This window comes from Marmota flaviventris, chromosome 9 (assembly GCF_047511675.1).
Source record: "Marmota flaviventris isolate mMarFla1 chromosome 9, mMarFla1.hap1, whole genome shotgun sequence".
Classification (NCBI taxonomy): domain Eukaryota; kingdom Metazoa; phylum Chordata; class Mammalia; order Rodentia; family Sciuridae; genus Marmota; species Marmota flaviventris.
In genome coordinates this window covers 21,064,321-21,078,137 of record NC_092506.1, presented here as the reverse complement: position 1 = coordinate 21,078,137, position 13,817 = coordinate 21,064,321, and the positions used below count along the sequence as shown (strand labels likewise).

The 13,817-nt window shown below is 43.8% G+C and overlaps 1 protein-coding gene across 3 annotated transcripts in view; it reads left to right on the top strand.

Annotated features, from left to right (window-relative positions):
- Positions 1 to 9,043: 9,043 nt before the first annotated feature.
- Cry2 (cryptochrome circadian regulator 2) overlaps positions 9,044 to 13,817 on the top strand; it is a 34,412-nt gene continuing 29,638 nt past the window's right edge. For all 3 annotated transcript variants that reach the window (XM_027936578.2, XM_027936579.2, XM_071616278.1), the window contains exon 1: positions 9,044 to 9,269. In XM_027936578.2, coding sequence (XP_027792379.1) covers positions 9,055 to 9,269 — 215 coding nt within the window. In that variant the 5' untranslated portion in view covers positions 9,044 to 9,054. The remainder of the gene's footprint in view (positions 9,270 to 13,817) is intronic.

Genomic DNA, 13,817 nt, shown 5'->3' with positions numbered 1-13,817 from the left:
AACCGTGAGCCTGAATAAACGTTCTCCAAGTTGTTCTTGTCAGGCATTTTGGTCACAGTGATGCAAAGCTAACATACCCAGTTCAAGTGTCCACTCCCATGGTCTCAACATAGCCACAGGGTTGTAGAACCATCACCACAATCAATTTTAGAACCCCATTTCCTCCTCAGCCCTCGCAGCTCTAAAAACCACGCTCTGTCTTTGTGGATTTGCTGTTAGACCAGGACGCAAGAAAAGACCACTGACTCCAATTAAAATCAAATTAAAGCAAGCTGATTATTTTGACCGGCCGGGCTGCCTCTCCCTCCCAAAACGGCGGGAACAAGACAGCACCCCAGCTTTCCTGCAGCCCAGCTTTATAGCCCAGAAAGTTACACAAAGGGGGGTTACAGATAACAGAACTCTGACGAGCATCACACTGATGGTAGTTGACATTTTTTGCTGGCCCCAACATCAGAATTTATGAGGACCATTAGAGCCTCAGAGAGGGTCGTTGTCTGGCCAGGGAAGGCCAAGATTTGTGAGGCGTCACTAAGGTTTCAGAGAGGGCTGCTCTCTGGTCAGAGAGCCAGGCATGGGTGAGTTCAAGGCACGGGCAGGCATTCCAAGCAGGTTCAGAATTTGCAGTAATTTATAGTAAAGCCGAAATTATCTTTTCATGGCTTTGTGGCGAGATGCCCAATTTTAAGAAAAGATCATTGCCTACTATGGACATTTCATAAAAAGGAAATTCAAAAATGTGTGATCCCTTGGGACTGGCTTCTTTCACGAAGCATAACTGTTCTCAAGATTCATTCACGTTGAAGCCTGGAACACTACTTCCTTTTTATTGCTAAATGATAGTCCATTGAATGGATATACCACATCTTATATACCCATTCATTGGATAATGGACATTTGGTTTCTCCTTTGGCTAGTCACACCACATGCTAGTTTTGCCAGGCTGTGACTTTATATAGCATACTATACACATGTAAATGTTTTCTTTTGTGCCTGGCTTCTTATCCATGTCGCCACCAGTCACTATGGGTCGTTCATTTTCACTGCTGTATAGGATTCCTTTGTTTGGGTATACCAATTATTTTTCTACTCTGTTCCTTATAGACATTTGAGTTGCTTCTGATTTAAAACTATTGCTAACACTACTTTCATGAACATTTTGGTAGGGTCTTTTGGTGCACATGTGCACAGGTTTCTGTTAGTATGTGTGAGGAATGAAATGACTGGGTCATTGGGTGTGTAGTGCACATTCGTAGAGACTTTGGTTATTTCAAATTTGGTATATAATATGCCAGTATTCTAAAGTGGTGTGTCCATGGACACTCCCAACAGTTGCTCACATCCTCCTCGAGGCTTGGTTGCATCAGTCCTGTAACTGCCTCCAAGCTGGCCGGCCTGTTCCGGGACCTCACTGTGGCTTTAACTTGTATTCCCTAGTGAATGAATGAAGATGGAACTTTTTATGTGTCATTGGCCACTTGAATATCCATCCCTGGGGGTGGCGGTGGGGTAAGTGCCTGTTCAAATCTCTGGCCTAGTTTCATATTTTGTCTCTCTACTGGAATTGACTTGTGTGAATGTTGTGAGATAAAGTCAAATTTCATTTTTATACTTTGGGAGATCTGAATGGCCCACCACCATTATAGGGAAACCCACCTTTCCCCCCGCTTTTTATGACGACATCTTTGTCATGTGTAAAAGGTCCAGATTCATGTGGTCGGTTTCTGGTTCCTCAATTCTGAGCCATTTGCCTATTTATTTTGCTCCAGTTCCATGCTACACTTGAAACATCGTCACCATCGTCATTATCATTTCCATTTCACAAATTAGGAAACTTACTTAAGAGTTTGCCCAAGTATGTACTCGATTTGATATTTAATGGCAGAGCTGGGACCAGAATTCAGGGAGCCTGCTTTACAGTTCACACTTTCAAAAGGCTTTATGGGTCTCCACTTTTTTAATCCCAAAGACTCAGGAGGCTGAGGTAGGAGGATCTCAAGTTTGAGGCCAGTGTGGACAATTTAGTAAAAACTTGTCTCAAATAGAAAGGGCTGGGCTGAGGTTGTGGTTCAGTTGTAGAGCGCTTGCCTAGCATATGGGAGGCACTGGGTTCGATTCTCAGCACTGCATCTAAATAAATGAATAAAGGCCCATCAACAACTAAAAAGTTAAAAAAAAAAAAAGAAAGAAAGAAAGAAAGAAAGCGCTGGGGATGTAGCTCAGTGGTAAAGCATCCCTGGATTCAATCATTGTAGGGAAGAAAAGCTTTACAGGGCTTGCTTTTTTTTTTTTTGGTAGCAGGGATTGAATCCAGGGGTGCTCCCTGAGCCACTTCCCCAGCCCTTTTTGGTTTTTAGGTTTGTTTTTATTTTTTTTGTACTCCCACCCGCCTTTTTTTTTTTTCATTGTTCTTTTTAGATACACAGTCCTTTTTAATATTTTATTTAAAGACAGGGGCTCACTCAATTGCTGAGGCTGGCTTTGAACTCACTATCCTTCTGCCTCAGCCAGACTGCTGGGATTACAGCCCAGCTACTTTATGGCTTCTTAAGATGAATTGTTCAAAGAACACAATTTTTTAGAATTTATTTATTTATTCTAATTTGTTATATATGACAGCAGAATGCACTTAAATTCATAGTATACATATCCAGCACGATTTTTCATGTTTCTGATTGTTCACAAAGTAGAGTCACACCATTCGTGTCTTCATACATGTCCTTGGGGTAATGATGTCCATCTCATTCCACCATCTCTCCTACCCCCTTCCCCCTCCCTTTCCCTTCCTCCCCCTTTCCCTATCTAAAGTTCCTCCCTTCCTCCCATGCTCCCCCCATCCCCATTATGGATCATCATCCACATGTCAGAGAAAACATTCTGGGGATGGGCTAACTTCACTTAGCAAAATATCCTCCAACTTCTTCCATTTACCTGCAAATGCCATGATTTTTTTTTTAATGCTGAGTAATATTTCATTGTGTATATATACCAATTTCTTTATCCATTCATCTACTGAAGAGCATCTAGGTTGGCTCCACAGTTTAGCTATTGTGAATTGAGCTGCTGTAAACATTGATGTGGCTGTGTCCCTGTAGTATGCTGTTTTTAAGTCCTTTGAGTATAAACCAAAGAGTGGGATAGCTGGGTCAAATGGTGGTTCCATTCCACGTTTTCCAAGGAACCTCCATACTGCTTTTCAGATTGGTTGTACCAATTTGCATTCACACCAGCAATGTATGAATGTGCCTTTTCCCCCACATCCTCGCCAACACTTATTGTTGTTTGTATTCTTAATAGCTGCCATTCTGACTGGAGTGAGATGAATTTTTTAGAGTAGTTTTGATTTGCATCTCTCTAATTGCTAGAGATGTTGAACATTTTTTCATATATTTGTTGATTGATTGTAAAGCTTCTTCTAAGAAGTGTCTGTTCAGTTCCTTGGCCCATTTATTGACTGGGTTATTATTATTATTATTTTTGGTATTAAGATTTTTGAGTTCTTTATATATTCTAGAGATTAATGCTCTATCTGACATATGTGTGGTAAGAATTTGTTCCCAATTAGTCAGCTCTCTATTCACCTCACTGATTGTTTCTTTCGCTGAGAAGAAGCTTTTTAGTTTGAATCCATCCCATTTATTGATTCTTGATATTAATTCTTGCACTATAGAAGTCTTATTAAGGAAGTTGGGGCCTAACCTGACAGTATGGAGATTTGCGCCTGTTTTTTCTTTTATTAGGCGCAGGGTCTCTGGTTTAATTCCTAGGTCCTTGATCCACTTTGATTTGAGTTTTGTGCATGGTGAGAGATAGGGGCTTAATTTCATTTTGCTGCATATGGATTTCCAGTTTTCCCAGCACTGTTTGTTGAAGAGGCTATCTTTCTTCCAATAAAAGGTTTGGGTGCCTTTGTCTAATATGAGATAACTGTATTTATGTGGGTTTGTCTCCTTGTCCTCTTTTTGGTATGAATACCATGCTGTTTTTGTTACTATTGCTCTGGAGTATAGTTTAGGGTCTGGTATAGTGATGCCACCTGCTTCACTCTTCTTACTAAGGATTGCTTTAGCTATTCTGGGTCTCTTATTTTTCCAGAAGAATTTCATGACTGCTTTTTCTATTTCTATGAGGAATGTCATTGGGATTTTGATTGGAAATGCATTAAATCTTTATAGTGCTTTGGTAGTATGGTCATTTTGACAATATTAATTCTGTCTGTCCAAGAACAAGGGAGATCTTTCCATCTTCTAAGGTCTTCTTTAATTTCTTTCTTTAGTGTTCTGTTTTTTTCATTGTAGAGTTCTTTCACCTCTTTCATTGATTCCCAAATGTTTTATTTTATTTTCTTTGAGCTATTGTAAATGGGGTAGTTTTCCTAGTTTCTCTTTCAGCAGATTGTCACTGATGTACAGAAATGCCTTTTACTTATGGGTGTTGATTTTATATCCTGCTCTTTGCTGAATTCATTTATTAGTTCTAGAAGTTTTCTGGTGGAATTTTTTGGATCTTCTAGGTATAGAATCATATCATTGGCAAATAGATAATTTGAATTCTTCTTTTCCTATCCGTATCCCTTTAATTTCTTTCTTCTATTTGCTCTGGCTAGAGTTTCAAGAACTACATTAAATAGAAGTGGTGAAAGAGGGCATCCCTGTCTTGTTCCAGTTTTTAGAGGGAATGCTTTCAATTTGTCTCCATTTAGAATGATGTTGGCCTGGGGCTTAGCATAGATAGCTTTTACAATGTTGAGATATGTTCCTACCTCTAGCTTTTCTAGTGTTTTGAACATGAAGGCGTGCTGTATTTTGTCAAATACTTTTTTTTGCATCTATTGAGATGATCATATGATTCTTTTCTTTAAGTCCATTGATGTGGTGAATTACATTTATTGATTTCCATATGTTGGACCATCCTTGCATCCCTGGGATGAATCCCACTTGATCGTGGTGCACTATCTTTTTGATATGTTTTTGTATTCGATTTGCCAGAATTTTATTGAGAATTTTTGCATCCACGTTCATTAGAGATATTAATCTGAAGTTTTCTTTCTTTGATATGTCTTTGCTGGTTTTGGAATCGGGGTGCTATTGGCCTCATAGAATGAGTTTGGAAGTGTTCCCTCTTTTTCTATTTCATGAAATAACTTGAGGAGTAAAGTATTAGTTTTTCCTTGAAGGTCTTATAGAACTCCACTATGTATCCATCTGGTCCAGAGATTTTCTTTTTTTCTTTTTTAAAGAGAGAGAGAGAGAGAGAGAGAGAGAGAGAGAGAATTTTAATATTTATTTATTTTTAGTTTTCGGCGGACACAACATCTTTGTTTGTATGTGGTGCTGAGGATCCAACCCCGCCACACGCATGCCAGGCGAGCGCGCCACCGCTTGAGCCACATCCCCAGCCCTGGTCCAGAGATTTTCAAAGAACAAATTTTTTTTCACCACCTCAAAGCAGGCTTTGCATGAAGTCTCAAAAAAAGCAACGTGGCCTGGGTGCTCAGGCAGATAACTAAACTTAGGAGCCCCAAAGGGAACAGCTGCTTTCCCAGTCCTACCACTAGAGGGCGCGGGTAACTTAAACTCGCCTAAGAAGAGCCTGCCTGGTCACCTTTCAACCAATCATCAATATTTACAAAAAGCGGCAGTGCAAAGCCAAGGTAGAAAGTAGTCTAATATACAACTTAAAAAAAAAAAAAAGTAATCTAATCTGGACTCCATGCAAGACTGCCTAACAGAGACAAAACGGAACTGATCTGTCTTCCTAAATATCTTCAGGGAAGAAAGACTCCCCCCACTTTTGGCTAATTTGCCTCATCCTTAAAACGCCTTATCCTAAGAAGGTTCTCCCTCACCCTCCTGGGGTAAGCTAAGCTGGAACCAGGAGCAGCTCTTTGGCGTCCTCACTGCAACCATTTCCTGGAGGTGCTTGTAAATATTAACCAGGTGTATAGCTGTAACGTGGTCAGTTCTTACATCAAAGAGAAATAGTACCCTATTGTTTCTCTTTAGCAATTTACAGTTTGTCTTGATCTCTCTCCAATCTCTCTGTGCCCTTTTTAGAGAGTCAAAACCAAAAATGGACTTTGTACTCCCATCTTCTATATGGTCCTAGATTTGTATCATATACCCCAGCAATAGGCTATCATTCAGTAAAATAAGTCATATTTATCAACTTGATAACACAAGCCACACAGAACAAAGACAATGGCAAAGCAATGAAGAACATGCTTAATATTCTAAGTTTAATGAAGGTAAGGCAACTGCTCTCAGTTTTGATTAACATTATTAAATGTATATGTTTGTGGACAAAATCTAGAAGGCAACATGAAGATAAGAAACAATTGAGGACTTGGGAGGCTGAGGCAGGAGGATCTCAAGTTTGAGGCCAGCTTCAGCAACTTAGGAAGACCCTGTCTCAAAATAAAAATTAAAAAAAGGGTTGGGGATATAGCTAAGTGGTAGAACACTCCTGGGTTCAATCCCTGGTACACATACATACGCACACAAGGAGAAGAGAGAGAGAGAGAATCGATCTGTTAGATTTTGGGGGTTGATTACTTGTCTATTTTTTCATTGTTTCTATAATTTTAAAAACTTTAAAAAATTGAAAAATGAATAAAGTCTTATATTGATCAGTTACGCAGCATGCAGTACATGTAATATTCAGGGTCAGATATTATATGGAAGGCAAAATCAGACACAGGCCCTGGAAATACTACTGATGTTCAAAAAAAGCCACTGACATACATGCTTATTGACCTGAGAACTACTATCATCCCTATGTGTCAATTAACAAAGTGAGAAACAGAGAAGTAACTAGCTTATCTAAGGACATAAAGAATAAAAACAGAATCAGAATTGAACTCAGACACTCCAATATGCAAGAACTTGGTCTTAATCACACTGCCTCTCAGGATAGCCTAATAAGATAGGAAGAGACAAATGACATTGTTTTAAACATTGAGCAAATATTTACTGAGCACCTACTATATGTGAGGTGCCAGAGTAGGTATTAGAAATACATTGATAATCAAGACAGCACAGTCCCTGAACCCAAGGAGCTCACAATCTATAGATATAGCATTATGGGAGATCAGAAGAGAAAAAGAGAAGAGTACCCACCTTGAGGATATTTAAGAAAGAATCATCTCCCTATATCTGTATTCCTTTCTGAGCAAAGCATCAATCTTGTGGAGAGAAAGGATTGAAGAGGAGGGAACACTAATGCCTCAGAAGAAAAGTAATGAGCTGTGGCATCAATTCATCCAGCAAACATTTGGAGAGGAGATCCAAAAATAAGGACAGGATCAGGCAAGGAGATAGCAATAGACCTTTAAGGTCCCTGCCAATCTGAGACCCTTTCATTCAAATGGTCCTTGAGCATTAAGTGCCAAGCTAGACCCTGGAAATACAACTGTTTATAAGCTATGCGCCTGCCCCCTGGGGAATTTATAGTCTAATGGGGCAGGCAGGCAACAAAGCAAGAAATTTCAGTACCATATGTTAAAACCTGAGGTTAAAAGAAACACAGAAGGAGATGAGACATTATGCAGACTGGGACCAGACAGCAAAGTGACATCTATACTCAGCAATGAGGTAAACTGGAGTTAGGGTGTGTGATCTATGCTGAGGGAACAGCTTGTACAAAGCCCTGGAAATGAGAGAAAGCCTAGGATTGCAATGACGCTCTGGTTTATAGAGTGGTACCAATTAATGCCACTAAATTGCTAAATTCCTTCATTACTCATTCCTGAGTTCAGGAAGGGTTCTAGACATCAGATTGACGTAAGGCCAACTTGAAACAGACTGTTCTCCACCTGATTACTCCAGAGCTCCAGCCTAACTAGTCCATCTGAGCCCAACTTTGGGCTCAACATTTTGCAACTGGTGTTTATATCTTCTCTGGCCTTTCACTGATTCGTTCAGTCAGCCAATCAGCAAGCCCTGTATTAGACTCCAGGAAAATAAGAAAGTTCCACCTGCCTCCCCCAAGTAGGGGCAGGTAGATAGTGCCCTCCACACCTCTGAATCCCACGGAACACAGTTCAGTGCTTTTACACAATGGTACCATTTGATCTACTAAACATAGACTGAAAGAAAATATATTCATCCCATGTCATAATTACTATCTCAACCCACATCTCCACATTCCCTAATACCAACACACCGGCCACAATGTGGTGCCTATGAGGGCACTTCTCCCTCATTCTCAGACTGCCAATTGCAAGTGCCAATGACCTAGCACAGACAAAGTACAGCTTCCTGTGTTAAAAGGAGAAGCTTTGAGGGCTGGGGTTGTAGCTCAGTGGTAAGGTGCTTGCCTAGCACTGGTGAGGTCATGGGTTCAATCCTCAGCACCACATAAAGATAATCAAATAAAGGTTAAAAATTCTGGGTGGAATTCTCTTTTAGCTTTATAATATTGAGCAAGTCATTCAACTGGCACCCACAGTTTGCTTCATCGGTAGAATGAGAATAATAGCAGCTCTTTCTTTGGAATTTGTTGGATGAATGTCACTGGCTGAATTGAGAATAGAAAATAAGGCAGTTTATGTAAGGAGATTATCGTGTCGCTTGAAATATAAAATGCACTCAGTGAATGGCAGGTGGGGGAGACTTATATAGATGATGATGTTGATGATGGGGATACAGGAAGGCAGGTCGTCAGTTCTGTAAGTCACTGGTGGGAGTCACAGCAACCTCCGCCTATTCCCTCTGTCCCTGAACAGGACACGTGTAAGAGATCCCCAATCTCTTGAGACTCGGCCCACGCCCCAGCCTCCGCTGGGAGTGCCAGCCTGCGTCACTCACCCGGCTGTCCGGCTTCGGGAGGGCTGCACGACACATGGTGGGAACGTGAGGGGGCGTGGCCGGATCCGGCACCACTAGACCAATCGTGCGGCGGAAGGTTCCCAGCCAATGACAGACGCGCTTCAGGGCCCTGGGGGCGGGGCCACAGGGAGGAGCGTCGTCGTCATAGGTCACTGGGCGGGCTCTGGGCGGGGTCCGCGGCTCCGACAGGGGCGGAGCAGCGGCGGCCGGCGCAGTCCGGGCAGTGATGGCGGCGGCTGTGGTGACGGCGGCAGCGACGGTCCCAACGCCGGCAACCAGCGCGGATGGTGCCTCCTCAGTGCACTGGTTCCGCAAAGGGCTGCGGCTCCACGACAACCCGGCACTGCTGGCGGCCGTGCGCGGGGCCCGCTGCGTGCGCTGCGTTTACATCCTCGACCCGTGGTTCGCGGCCTCCTCCTCAGTGGGGATCAACCGATGGAGGTGAGGTGGCCCGGTGCGCTCGCGGGGCCTGGGGACCGAGTCTGTCCCCACCGGCTCGGGGGAAGCGGGGCAGGGAGACGGAGCGGGCTGTCCAGAGGGGAGAAGCCTGGACCTGAGATTCACTGGTCGTCACACTCCTGCCCTCGGTGGTCCAGGGCCCCACCTGACACAGCGCTTTCGCTCTGAGTGTCATTCCCTCTGAGTCCCACAACATGCCTGTGGGACAGACATCATGGTCCCCATTGTACAGATGAGATCCTTGAGCCCTGGAGACGCAAAGTTGACCTGCTCAAGGACTTGCAGCCCGTGAGTGGCAGAACGGGGACTTAGGGGTGTGTTGAGGGAGGGGCCGAAGGCGGTGATGTGGTGTGAGGGCAGGGACGGGTTTTCTCTGTCGTTCTTGAAGTGAAGAGCGTGTTGTTGGGCTGCTGAAGGTCATCCCTAAGCGTCTGGTTTGTTTGAATCGATCCTTTCACCCATTTTGGCTTCCTTCCACCCAGACAGACCTGCCTCAGGGTGTCCAGAGACCCTGGCTTAGCAGGGTCTTCTCCCCTGTATTATAGCTAAAGGACCCCAAAGGCATCTTCAGGCAGCTTGTATCTTGAGCTCCAGAGCAGTATTCAACCCATTTTAGAAAATCCCTTCAGCAGCTATGACCTTGCTAAGAAAAAAAAAAAAATTTTTAAAGAAACCCAAGTAGCACCTTCTTCCCCCTCTTCTCAAAGATGATTTTAGAGGGCAGTTGAACAATTATAGATTAGATTCTGATAAACTGATATGATAAAGATAAGGAGCAAGAAAGCCATGATATCAAGGGCTTCTCTTGGTGCCTCTCAGGAAATGAGTTCTCTCCCAGTATCATGGGGAAGGATTAACAGGTATGGGTGTGTTTTCTCTGTAAACCAGCGTTCAGAAGCAGAGAGTTTGGATACATTGTGTCCCCAACACTCTTTTAAAAAGGCCCTGCAGCTGTGGCTTGGTTTGTTTGCATTTTTCAGAGGGATGTTTACTCGTGGCCTCATTGCACAGATGGACAGGGTTATTCCCAGGATACAGTGCCTCTCAGCACCCCATTCTTTCCTCTCCAAGGCATGTGTCCTGCTAGGAGAGGCAGTACTCCTAGCAGTGGGTCTATTAAATACCCCCTCCTGCCACATTTATATAGAGGGAACAACTAAATATAGTCCTGTGGAGAGCCTGCCCACACTGTTTTCAGGCTGCTCTATTGCTCTGTCTTGCTCTAGTTTCTATAGATAGGAGGTTGGGTTTGACAAACATCCTCAAATGACCATCTCCAGTGTGGACATTAAACCAAGCCTCAGACTTTGTCCCTCTCCTTTTGGCAGTGTTCCAGTCTGAGCATAGTAAATAGAACCAGCTACCTGGTTACATTGTTATATTGTCATGAAGGTGTTTCTTTTACAGGGTTTAGGGGAACATTGCTTAGGGCTACCTGCTTCTTTGTGGTTGAGATTAAAAGTGAAGGACAAAAACTGTTGCTGATTAAATTCAAATTTACTAGGAACTAGGCAATTAGGGGTTTTTATGGGTCACCCTTTTGTGATTGTACTTTCAAGAGGGTGAAGGAGAAAAAAGAATATGGCAGTTCAGACGCCTGAGTTAAATCCTGAAGTCACAGGCCATATAGTAATGTAGACATTAATTGAGTGATTATTTGGTGAGTGCCTAATATCTGCCAAGTACTGTTATAGGTGCCACTGGGGGGTACAGCTGTAAACAGGCAGATGCACACATCTGTGCTCCCAGAGCCCATACAGTTTACCCTGTAGTGGAGAAAGACATGTAAACAGGCATAATTTAAGGGAACTAAGTGCCGTGAAAAAATAAGACAGGAGGACAGGACGGACTAGAGCAGTGGTTCTCAGTTTTGGCTGCACATTGGAGTCACCTAAGGATCTATAAAACATGGCTGGGCCCTCTTCCAAATCTGATTGAACTATTCTGGCCTAGGAATTGAGGTTTTTAAAGTGATTGCAACAAAGCTTGAGAAGCCCTGGACTAGAGAAGCACAGGCCCAAGCCAGACAGCCTGGGGAGTGTGTTGCTGCAGTACACTGGCAGGAAGTCTAATTAGCATTGGCATCAGGAGAAGGAGGTGAAATCCACAAAACAGACTGACTGTGGTAACTGCTCTTAGGCCTGGCAACAGATTCGCTCCTGCCAGCCCCACCAGTCGCCTCTTCCTGGGGATTGAGGGCAGAGCTGCATACTGTTTTGTGCACAAGGTTGGGGGTGGAGGGGAATGGTGGCATGAGGCAGCTGTACCTCTGCATAACCACAGTTTTCTGGTGTAATCTTCCGGTGGCTGTTTCTGGATCCCGGGAATGGTGTGGGAAGATTGTGCTGCAGTGTAGCCTCCTTGTTCTCAGTTGCTTGAGTTGCTATCTCTGAAAAGCCCTTTTAGGAAGATTAGGGTCCATCTTTAAGAAGGGGGGGAAGGAATCAAGGTCTGCCGTCTCTGTTACCTTCCCACACACCCTACAGACTGGCTCCTACACAGTATTTTTCTGCAGATGGAATCAGATTAAAATAACCATGGATGACACTCTCTAAAAGAGAGCAGAGAAAGGCAATCAAGAAATGCGTGTGTTTCTTGGCAGAGGAGGCTAGCATACTCCTTGCCTTGGTGGTAGTAGGAAGTCTGTAGCTATGTGAACCTCAGGAATTTTTTTCCAAGCACCAGTTGGCTGAGCCCTTTGCCATTGCCCCAACCCTTTCTTGCCCAAATTCACTGCCTCTGGAAGAAGGCAGTACAGCCAGAGCCGACACGAAAGGACGATGCAAACAACGTCTAGATTTTACTCAGACTGACTATGGTAACTGATTGTGGTATGGTAACTGATAGGGCTTTGCAGTTTTTAATTACCTTTTTCTCCCTGCTACAATGTAGATAGAGTTTGGCAATGATTCTCCTCACACTTTATTTACATCATTTTGTCCCTGGCTCGGTGCTATGTCTCTTTTGGGAGCTTCCGGTACAGAGGGAGTTGGTAGAAATAAAATATGTTCTCTCTCAGCCCATTTCTCTCAGAATCAGTAATGAGGTAAACTGGGAACTTCTCAGATGCCTGATGAGAACCAGTGTCTCTTCACAAGTGCTGGGAGCTGAATGCTGGTGGACGGTAGGAAGTGGGTGTCCCCACTAGACCTTAGTCTGCAAGAAGAAGTTGAGGACTGTAGTCTGCTATGGAAATTTTTGCATTTCTCTGAGCAAGACTTTTATTGTTCTGCTGCTCAGGGTGTATTTCTATTTGCTCAAGAGGGATGAAAACCTTCATCTTTCACTTTGGAAATAGGAAAGAATTGATATATTTTCATCCAGATGATACTTAGAATTCAGTCCTTGTTGTGGATTATGAGTTTAGGTTATCCTTTTCCATGGGGCTTAAGCTCTCTTGATTACTTAGGAGACATTGATTTCTATTAATGTCCTATGGAGCCAGTGTGTGCCAGCCATTGGTATCATCATTAGAGCTAGAGAACCTTGTTTTGAAAGAGAGGAACTTGGTCAAAGGGGCTCTGGACCCAGAAGAAGAATTCACTGTCATCCTTCCCCACCCCATTAACAACAAGAAAACAATATATTTCTCCACACAGAATCTGCTATCCCGAGAGAAGTCGTTCCTAAATATAAGTACTTAACCAAAGAATCTGCCTGTCTTATTTAAAGGGTTCCTCATGGAGTCACTGAATTACAGAGTCCTCTCTGTATTTTTGGAAATCCCAATTTGGTTTTTTCCCCAGTTCTGTCTGCCTCTGGCTCTAGAGGACTTACGTAATGCAGTTCAGTTGCACATGTTGTCTAACTCAAAGGGTGAGCTCCACTGCGCCCGCAAGACTGTGTTCTGAATTTGGGCCATGTGAACTCAGCTGGGAATTGCCAAGGGTGGGCCTTGGCAGGGCTGTTTCCTTTGGAGTCCCCCTCATTGGAGTAAAGAAACGCTGTGGAGGAGGAGGGACAAGGGCACACAGAGGACCAGGCTTCTCCTTGATGAAAGAAGCTTGCACCTGCCTGTGCGAGCATTCACAGTGGCAGCACTGTCCCAGTACCTTTGGTACAATGCAAAACTGACATCTGGCAGGCCTGAAGGTAGTACCAAAGGGAGGCCAGGGCTGCCAGGGCTCCTCCTCATGTCCTTTGCCTCCTGTGAAGTCGTCCTGAGCCCTCCCTACAGGGCTTGACTGAGGAGTAGCTGGAAGTAGAGCATTTCTCCAGGCCCAGAGACGAGGCAGGAGCCAGGGTCTCTGAGAGAATATTCAAGAGAAATGAATTCAAAGGAAGGAAAGGCAACTTGTAAACTAAAGCTGGAAGTCACGTCCATTTTCTGGGATGGGGCTTCTGAAACTGGAATGTACAAATGAATCTCCGGTGATCTTGCTAAAATGCAGATTCTGATTGCGGAGGCCTGGGACGGAGCCTGCATTGCAGCAGGCTCCTGGGCGACTCACAGCCCACTTTGAGCCTCAGATCACACTTTGAGGAGCAGAGATGTGGCCTTGGAGCTGGGCTGTGGCGCTCCCTAATGGG